This window comes from Gekko japonicus, unplaced genomic scaffold (assembly GCF_001447785.1).
Source record: "Gekko japonicus isolate JY-2015 unplaced genomic scaffold, Gekko_japonicus_V1.1 scaffold898, whole genome shotgun sequence".
NCBI lineage: Eukaryota > Metazoa > Chordata > Lepidosauria > Squamata > Gekkonidae > Gekko > Gekko japonicus.
The window spans coordinates 408037-418245 of record NW_015160238.1 but is presented as its reverse complement, the minus strand read 5'-3'; the positions used below and the strand labels follow the sequence as shown (position 1 = coordinate 418245).

General features: G+C 46.0%; 1 protein-coding gene across 1 annotated transcript in view; it reads left to right on the top strand.

Annotated features, from left to right (window-relative positions):
- The window catches only part of LOC107112006 (eyes absent homolog 2-like), a 124389-nt gene that overhangs the window by 21822 nt on the left and 92358 nt on the right, over positions 1–10209 (top strand). Inside the window, exon 4 of the mRNA XM_015413066.1 lies at positions 8655–9329. Within this exon, the coding sequence (XP_015268552.1) occupies positions 8655–9329 (675 nt within the window). The remainder of the gene's footprint in view (positions 1–8654; positions 9330–10209) is intronic.

Genomic DNA, 10209 nt, shown 5'->3' with positions numbered 1-10209 from the left:
TGTGTCGATGCTCTAAGGTGGTCTACTATCTGGCAAAACGGGGGGAGATTATGGCAGAAGTGGCCATTCATTGAAATGTGTTGAAAAGGAATTAGCAGTTCTTGTATACCTAGCGGTTTTTAATTCAGTGATGTAAAAATGCCTTCTTTTTCAGCTATCGACAACTTTTTATAGATTTTTATATACACCCTCTGTTTGACCCAAGCAATGTCTGGATTTGGAGTTCTTTTGAAAAACTGCACCCATTAGTACATTTTATTTGCAAAAGCATGTCTTCTCTAACCTTTAATGTAGATCCACCCCCCACCCCCCCGGTCTGGGGATGAGATATCTGCTTTTGTGTATCTTAAACGACTTCCGCATGTACTGTTAGTAGTCTGAAAATGCTACATGCTCAGCAGTACTGTAAAACAGTCCAAGTTATGTGTGAGATGTATTTAAAAGAGCTGTCTGCCTACAAGTAGCTTTTCGTGTCAGTTTTGTCTCTCCCAAAGGGATTATAACCGCTTCTTGAATGTTGTTTCACTGGTCCTTACAGTTGAGGCAGCCTCTTTTAAGCTGAGAAGGCTATCTAGAGATGCACAGCTCTTTTTCCGATAAAAAACAAGCTTCCTTTAGCCATTCAAGAAAGGAAAAGGGGGAGTGGGTTCTTTCTTTAAAAAAAAAACCAGCTCTTCATCTGTGGGGTTTATTTACCTTTCCAAAGTGCTGGTGAAAGCTCGGGGTGGGATGACCAGGCCCTTCCTTCCTTAGTTGCCTCTGAGGAATGCATTCTTAGAACTTTCCCACACTTAGTGCACCTGAGAGGGTGGGCAGGGCTCCTTTTTTAAAAAAAAAAAGAGAAAAGTTGGCTTAGGCTTTAATAACCCACTTGAAAGACATAGTTTTTCCCATGCATGGCTTCAGCAATGCTTTGTAGGGCTTGGTTGCCCTTTCCCAATCAGCCTTTTCGACCACCCAGCAAAATATTTGGATGTGACAGACCAGAACATCTAAGAAAACTCTAGCATTATGCCATGCCCACCAAATTTCACAGTCTGTATGGAATTTACTTCAAAATTTTGCCTCAGCAGCTGGTAAAAAAATGCACATAGCCTTGGTTTTAGTGACTTGCCCGGCTGTAGCATGTGGTGTGACTTGTTTACTTGAGTCACCTTGGGCCCATTTGATGTGTTGACATCTTACAGTGGCTGTTTCCTGCTTACAGCCTGCTGTGGTGAAGATTGTCTGGTGACTTGAGTTGAGGCTTAGTATGGCTGAAAGTGAGATGATGCTGTGTGGTTTCTTTCAACATGATGATTTTACAATTGTCCTCCTTAAAAGAGGTATTTTTAAGGGAGGTGATGCACACAGCTGAATAGAGGATACCAGAATCAGGTTGGGAGAGATTAGGAATGCCAGCCTCCAGGTGGGACCTGGGGATCCCCCAGAATTATAACTCATCTCCAAACTACAGAGATCAGTTCCCCTGGAGAAAATGAAGAAGAAGAAGAAGAAGAAGAAGAAGAAGAAGAAGAAGAAGAGATTGGATTTATACCCTGCCCTTCACTACCCAAAGGAGCGGCTTACAATCCCTTTCCCTTCCCCTCCCCACAACAGACACCCTGTGAGTTAGTTGGGGCTGAGAAAGCTCCTTCGAGAACTCCTTGTGAAAGAACAGCTCTGAGAGAACTTGTAACTAACCCAAGGTCACACCAGCAGCTGCACGTGGCGGAGTGGAGAATCAAACCTGATTCTCCCAGATTAGAGTATGCACCCGTAACCACTACACTACACTGGCTCTAGCCACTACACCAAATTGGATGCTTTGGAGGGTAGACTGTAAGGTATTGTACCTCAATGAGGTTCCTGTATTCCCCAGGCTCCATCCCCAAACCTCCAGGAGTTCTCCAACCTGGAGCTGGCAACCCTGTCCCCACCCCACTCCCTGCTGGTGGCTGAGGGGGGGACCTGGCAACCTTAGGGGAGATCCATGTTCAAATCCTTTCTCAGCCGTGAAACCTGCAGGGTAACCAGGAACCAGTCACCCTCACGCATCCTAATCTACCTCACATGATTGTTATGATGAAAACTAAGAGAATGAAGTGCACCACCCTATGATTCTTGGATGAAAGGTGGCATAAAAATGTGATTTTAAAAAATGTGCCAGCAGGCCTAGAATTGTGTTCCTGCCAACTTTGTTGACAATCAGGTACTAACATTTGTCCCTTACCATATTCAGAGCATTATCTGGTCAAGGCAGTCTTGAAAAGGTATTGGTTAACTTCAAAGTGAAGGCCTCTTTCAGTTTTTCTCTCAGTGGGAAGTGAGTGTCTAGAGGTTTGGTACTGGCAGAGGAAACAAGATCACAACCTAAGAGGAACATCCATCCGCCAAAGTGGGCTTCGAATGACTAGTGTGCCCTGCTCTGACAAATTGACTTGTACATGCTGAATAATGTACACCAGTATTACATTAGTGATACATTAGTGGTGATGACTGGATGGTTCTCCAGTATGCCGTTTGGTGTATTCACATGCATCCCCTTGAGAGTTTTGTCTCTGAAACTTGTTTCATGTGCTTTAGTGGCATCATTTCAGCTCTTCCTCCAGAAATGTAAAAGTGATGCTGTGCATTATAAACATTAGATACACCTAATGACTTGGGAAGTGAAGAAGGAGGGTTTGTGTTTGGCAAATTGTCACTGAGATGCTTTAGCTTCATAAAACTGAAATCTCTGTAGAAAATTTTGTTGCCCCCCTTTTGCTGGAGCTTCTCCCACACAGCTGGTTTGCATTAGTTGCAGTCTTAGACTGTGGCGGCAGAGCACAGTGAATCTGGGGGCAGGAGAGGCCTCCCCTCAGGACGGATCAGGCCATAGTTTTTAACAATATAAATAACAGTTTCTCTTAAATGACAAGGTTTCCCCCCCCTTCAAGAACACTGAGGGCTAAATGCACCTTGTTTCAAAAGCCATTTATATAACCAGTTGCAGGGAGAGGGCAATATGCAGGGGTCATTTCCTGCGGGAGCGCACAGGAGCGGAGCTCCGGCAGTACGACGCTCAGGGGGTGGGGCACATGTAACAAGCCCCACCCTCTGCTCCCAGCAGCCCTCAGTTGGGCCACGAGGAGCAAGAAGCAGCCAGGTAAGTTGCAGAGCCCCCCCCCCCCCGGCCCACCTTCAGGTACAAGCTCTCCCTCCTCTGTGAGGACAGATCTGCACGTCAACCCCCCCCAACTAGCAATCCAAAACAGTCCAGTGGCACCTTTAAGACCAATGTTTATTCAGGTACAAGCTCTCCCTCCTCTGTGATGACAGATCTGCATGTTCCCCCCCCCAACAGCTAGCAATCCAAAACAGTTCAGTGGAGCCTGAGTGGTGGGTGTTGCCTTCTGACACACTTCCAGTGATGTCAGGGGATGTGGCATATGCAAATAAGTTATGCTAATGAGCTCCTGCACCTCTTTTTCTGCGAAATGACCACTGGTAATCAATGTCCCCTCTAAGCTGTGGAGTCTTGTGAGCAAAAATTCTACTTTGTGAGCTACTGGCATTAAAGTTGTGAGGAAGTGATTTGACTACTGAATAAATTAGTTTGCTCTGGACCCATCCTTCCTGAGCTAAAACAAAAATCTGTGAGCTGGAGGCTAAAAAAACTGTGAGCTAGCTCACGCTAACTCAGCTTAGAGGGAACACTGCTGGTAATATGAAATGTTGAGAGAAGAAGCAAGCCAACAAGGTCTTCCTCTCCATATGCTGCTTCCAGGAAGGAGAAAAGGCCTAGTTCACGAGTACAGAAGTAGGATGTGACAGAGAACCGAGGTGCTAGAATCGACTCTGTGATTTCAGACTTCTGACAGAGGGTTGCGTTTTGCAAATCTTCTCTGTTAAAAAACCTCTACAAATAAAACAACAATTTAAGCAGAGAAAAGGGGTAGAATCTTATGTGTGTGGGTTTCTGGAAAGGCGCGTTCAGAGCTGGAATCTACCGCCAGCAGTCTGAAGTATTATAATCTATTATATCACTTCCGTCCAATTCCACACCATTCTACTGCATGTGTGAACCAGGCCTTAGGTATTGTTCAGAGCTGTTGTAACAGTTTGGGTACTGCTGTGAAGCTGCCTTTGTCATAATAGGATATTGCATGAGTGTACACATTTGAATATATGTGTTAGGGTGTTGGGCTAGGAGCTGGGAGGTTGGAATTCCTACTTGGCTACGAAAGCTTGCTGGGTGATCTTAGCCAGTCACACACTGATTTACCTCACAGGGTTGTTGTGAGGATAAAACAGAAAGGAGAACAAAGTAAGCCATCAGGAAGAAAGGCAGAATATAAATGAAATAGATAAATACTCATTTAAATATATGTTGGAGATCACTCTGAGGCTGACTGGAGGCCTAGGCATTGACTAGGAAGTACAGACCAACCCAAACTAACAGCAGCCTGTATCCTACCACTCCAGTAAGTGGTTTGAAACCTTCCAGCAGCCTATGGAGCATTCCTCCAACTTAAAAGGACTCTTCTGATGGAGGAAGAAGTTGGGAAATGGAGTAAGGCTTCTGAGGTTGAACGTCCTCCAGGTTAAGGTAGGATACCACTCAGCATGTTTAAAATTTGTCTTAAGATGTGAACAAGATTAATACCTGCTTCAGAGACCAACATTTTGATCATATAACTATTTGTTTTCAAAGAGATGACTGATTCTTTCAAAGGAAGCAGTGAACTTAAACCTCCCATCTTCTTACTACCCTGTTTTCCCGAAAGTAAGACATCCCCCGAAAATAAGACCTACTTACAGTTTTGCCTCTCGCTGAAATATAAGAGATCCCCCGAAAATAAGACCTCCCCGATAATAAGGCCCCCTGAAGCTACCGTGACTCTGGACTCTGGGCCGTAGTGGCGGCCGCCGCCGCGCAGCTCATTGTTGGCCGCCGCGCAGCCAGAGCAGACAGGAAGTGCGAGGTCTCTTTTAATCAGAGAGCCCGCGCCGCCGCCAAGACAAGCTGCCGCCTGCTGCTCGCTCTGCCCTGATGGAGTGTACCGTATTCTTCTTCATGGAAAAATAAGACATCCCCCGAAAATAAGATCTAGCGCATCTTTGGGAGCAAAAATTAATATAAGACACTGTCTTATTTTCGGGGAAACAGGGTATGTCTGCCTTGTTTCTTGTAACTGCCTGTCACCCCTTATAATCAGGAGCACAGTTTATCCATTCTCCTATGAGATCAGGTGTGTTTTCTTTTACATATTCCAGTCTGTTCTTGCCATCCCACTCTTTCTAAGCCAATGCTGGCTTCTTCCATGGTTGGTTCTTCTTTTTGGACCTTTGTTTCCCTGACTTCCTATTCAGCATCCTGGTCCTCATGCTCTCTTGATTTCCTCCTACAACTACTTCTGTACCGTCTTCTTTGCATCAGCACACAGACTTCTAAGTGTTTTCCCAGAGAGACAGGAGACCCTCAGAAAACCTATGAGTGGCAGATTGGTGGTCTACAGTAGGAAGGGGAAATGTGCAGAAATTCCTTATGTTAGTGGGAGAACGTAGTCTGGACCCAACCCATCCTGTTGAGCTGTGTGAAAGGGCCAGGGTCTTGCTGTACGGAAATCAGTGGAAGTTCTACTCTTGGTTTGAATTGGTGCGCAGGCTGATAGTCCAAGTGTACCACTTGTCCTGCTCACGGGGCTTCCAGGACATCTGGCCCACCATTGTGGGGAGACAGGATGCTTGGACTAGATGAGTTGTTGGCCTTCTGATCCAGTGGGTCTGCTCTTAGGTTCGTAATTTGGCATTTGTTCTTGAGCACTTTTCAAAATCACCAACCTGTTTTATAAACATTGTTAGGGAACCAGGAACAACATAATTTTAAGGTATCATTAGCATGTGCCACACTAGTGCTTTGAGTTTCTTTGAGTTGCTTTGTCCATCGCAAAGGGGAACTGTGTATGTTTTCGGTCTTGGGAACATTTTTATTGCCTTACAATTAACAGTTCGTGCATTAACTTTGTCTGATAGCCAACACATGATTGGCTTACATATTACCGGCTGAATAAATTAAAGTATGGTAGCTGATCATGAGCTTCCATGTGCTCTGTATCTGAGGAAGTGTGCGTACACACGAAAGCTCATACCCTGAATAAAAGTTTGTTGGTCTTAAGGGTGCCACTGGACTCAAACAGTATTCAAGCTATTAAGGGATAACTGTTATTACCATGTGGATGGTGCTGTTGGGGGGCTTGTACCTCGCAAGAGGAGTTCATGGGTTGGTGTTTAGATATTTCTGGTTGGAAGTAAAAGGGTCCACATACGCTCTCGTCTTGGTGAATTGACTTGTTGCGCAGTAAGCAGTAGCTGTAGTGCTTTCCATCTGTGGTTCAGGAATCCTCAGATTTTTGGCTGTAGCAAGCAGCTGTCTCTTGTTCGCACATATGGCTGAAGTGTGCTGGAAATCTGATATATCAGAGAAAGATACATATATGAAACTTCTCACACATGAAATTCGTCTTTCGCTTTAAACAACAAGATCCTTGAATCAATACATTATGGGAAAGGAACTAATTTCCATTAGCAGAATTGAATTACCCAGAAGGGCTTCCAAACAGGCAGCTGCAGCCAGGTAACTCCAGAAACATAACAACTATATATTAAAATTATCAGTAAAATAGATGCTTCATTCAAAAAATTTAAATCACTGCTTTTGGGTTGTTTTTCTTCTACTAGCGTTGATTTAGAATTCATGGCAAGTTTCCAGTCTGCAACCTTCAGCTGTAAATTATGGCTCCAGTTTGGCAGAACTGGTCCATATGCATAGCTGGACCTTCCTGATGTTACCTATAGAAAGTGTCTCATGCAGAATGCTTTATGGTGAAAAGATCACTGTGTTTGCAAACAGCTCTGGATTAAGAGCAATGCACCAGTTCTTATTCACATGAGATACAGTTGTGGCAGGTGGCCATGATTCTGAGTCTGACTCTAATATATCTGATTCCCCTAAAGAAGAAGGCAAGCAATCAGAGGAGGAAGAGGAGGTTGTTCCAGTGGTTCAATCTAGGCTTTTTCCCTGTGGGGGCGGATGGTCTCCCAAAGGATAACAGCGACAAGTGTATTGAGCAAGCGCTGAGAAGAGATTTTGAGGCATCTGCAAACACTCTCAGAGCCTCAGTCACAGGATCCTTGTTCGCAAGAGCAGCCTATGCATGGGCCTCAGATCTGGCCAAGGCAGATAGTGGCATACCAAAGGATCTTAAAGATAAATTATAAAAGATTGCTTTAGCTATGGCTTTTGCAGTGGATGCCACACTCAACACTGTTCAACAATCGGCCAGAGGCATAGCATGCAGCGTCACGGCAAGGTGCAATACTTGGCTACGAAACTGGGACGTTGATCCATTGGCACGTACCAAGGTAGCGGCAGTTCCCTTCAATGGTACCAACTTGTTCGGTGATGGCCTGGAGAGATACCTTGTAGAAGACAAGGATAAAAAGAAGGTCCTCCCGTCAAAGAAAAGGGATGGGAAAGATGGGTGGAACAAGCCCAGCCATGCCAGGTCCTTCAGAGATAAGTGGCAACACAGGTCAAAAGACACAGGATCTCAGTCCTTTCAGACTAAACAACAACATAATGCCAAGGGCCCCAAGAAGGGTCCCCAAGCATGACTATGCCGAAGATACAAATGGAAGTGTGGGGCAGACTCCTGCTATTTGCCAAAACATGGCAAGGGTCTGTCACAGACAGGTGGGTCCTGGACACGGTTTCAAGGGGATACTTTCTCGAGTTCCAGTCCTTCCCTCCAAACTGCTTCCTTGATATGCCAAAGAAAAAGTCCAGAGACAAACACAACCTGCTGCTTCAGGCTATCTCTCACCTGTTGGATATAAAAGCCATAGAACCAGTTCCAACCTGGGAGAGATCTCAAGGCATCTACTCCATCTTATTTACAGTGCCAAAGAAGAATGGAGAGGTGAGAGCGATACTGGACTTAAAATGGCTAAACCAATGGGTCTTAACCAAGAAGTTCAAGATGAAGACGGTGAACACCATCTTAGCCTCCATTCAGCAAGGGGACTTCATGGCCTCCATAGACCTATCGGAGGCTTATCTACATGTGCCAATCAAGGAATCTCACTGGAAATTCCTTCGCTTTGCCTACAACAGGAGTCACTATCAGTATCAGGCCCTCCCATTTGGCCTGAAGTCATCGCCAAGGGTGTTCACCAAGACTCTGGTAGCCCTGGTGGCCCATCTGAGAACAGCAGGCATGTCCTTATTTCCATATCTGGACGACATTCTGGTCAAGACCCCATCATAGTCATCAAATGGCGCAGTCATTGTAGATCACCCTGATGGAGCTCATACGTCATGGGTTTGTGATCAACAAGACAAAGAGCTCATTAGTGCCAAGTCAGTCCATACTACACTTAGGAGTCCAAATCAACACAGAGAGGGACAGGGGGTTCCTTTCACAGGAAAGCCAACAATGGCTACGCCAACTGACGCAGTGTGTGGTGGAAGCACCAAAGGTGGAACTCATGTGTCTAGTGCAACGTCTCAGGATGCAAGTGGCCTGAAGTCATCGCCAAGGGTGTTCACCAAGATTCTGGTAGCCCTGGTGGCCCATCTGAGAACAGTAGGTGTGTCCTTATTTCCATATCTTGACGACATTCCGGTCAAGGCCCCATCATATCATCAAACGACGCAGTCATTGGAGATCACCCTGATGGAGCTCAAACGTTATGGGTTTCTGATCAACAAGACAAAGAGCTCATTAGTGCCAAGTCAGTCCATACTACACTTAGGAGTACAAATCAACACAGAGAGGAACAGGGTGTTCCTCTCACAGGAACGCCAACAACGGCTACGCCAACTGACGCAGTGTGTGGTGGAAGCACCAAAGGTGGAACTCATGTGTCTAGTGCAACGTCTCAGGATGCAAGTGTCCTGCCAGAAAGTTTTACAATGGTAACGCTTCCATACAAGATCCCTGCAGCATTTTCTCCTTCCATTCCAGTCAGACATAGCGCAGAAAAGGACCCGAGACAGCAGGAGTCAGTGAGACAGCAACTATTATGGTGGCTGAAACCGAACCGTTTCAGCGAGGGAGTGCCACTCAGGGAACCTCCTCGGGTAGTGATCATGACGGACACGAGTCTGTTTGGCTGGGGAGCACATGCAGAAGGAAGGATGATACAGGACACATGGACATTGAAGGAAAAGTCCAACAGCATGAACCTTCTGGAACTCAGGGCAATCAGATTGGCCATAGAAAAATTCCAAGGGATGATACAGGGTCTTCATATCCTGATCCAGACAGACAATATGTCGGCAAAGGCATATGTCAATCGTCAAGGTGGGACATGCTTCAAACGGCTTCACGAAGAAGCAAGCAAATTGATACGGTGGGCGGAGGCTCACATCCTGTCCCTAAAAGCCATTCATGTGGCAGGGCGAGAAAACACAGTGGCAGACTGACTGAGCCGTCAGTGGATCCGTCCGAGTGGATGCTAAACAGGGCAGTGTTTGGGCAGATCTGTCAGAGATTCAGGACACCAGAGGTGGACTTGTTCGCCACAGAGCAGAACCGTCAGACAAGAAAGTTTGTATCCAGGGTAAAAAGTCCTCTCACCATAGGAACAGATGCCCTGCACCTAGTGTGGCCACAAACGCTTCTGTATGCCTTCCCACCGATACAAATTATTTAGAAGGTGGTTCAAAGAATAATAGAACTAAGAGCTGCTGAAGTAATTCTGGTTGCCCCGTTTTGGCCCCGTCGGGCCTGGTTCCAAGATCTGAGGAGGTTGGTGATCCAGGAGCCTTGGCACCTGCCATCGGTGGAAGACCTTCTCACTCACGGGGAGACAGTACACCCTCAGCCAGGCTTATTAAAGCTCACAGTCTGGAGATTGAGAGGCAGCAGTTAATGGGGGTGGGCTATCCCGATTGTGTGGTGAGAACCAAGTTGGCTGCTAGAAAGGGGTCAACTAATAGGGTCTATAATAATACCTGGCAGGTGTTCTCTCCCTCCAGCAAGGAAAGGTATATTGACCCCATGGTGGCATCCACAGGGGTGATTCTTCTCTTCCTTCAAGAGAGTTTGGATAAGGAGCTAAGTACCAGTACTCTACGTAGACACATGGCAGCTATATCAGCCATTAAGGGTGCTAGGAAAGGGCAGTCTTTGGCCAGTCACCCACATGTCAAAAGATTCCTGAGGGGCATGTCCCTGCTGA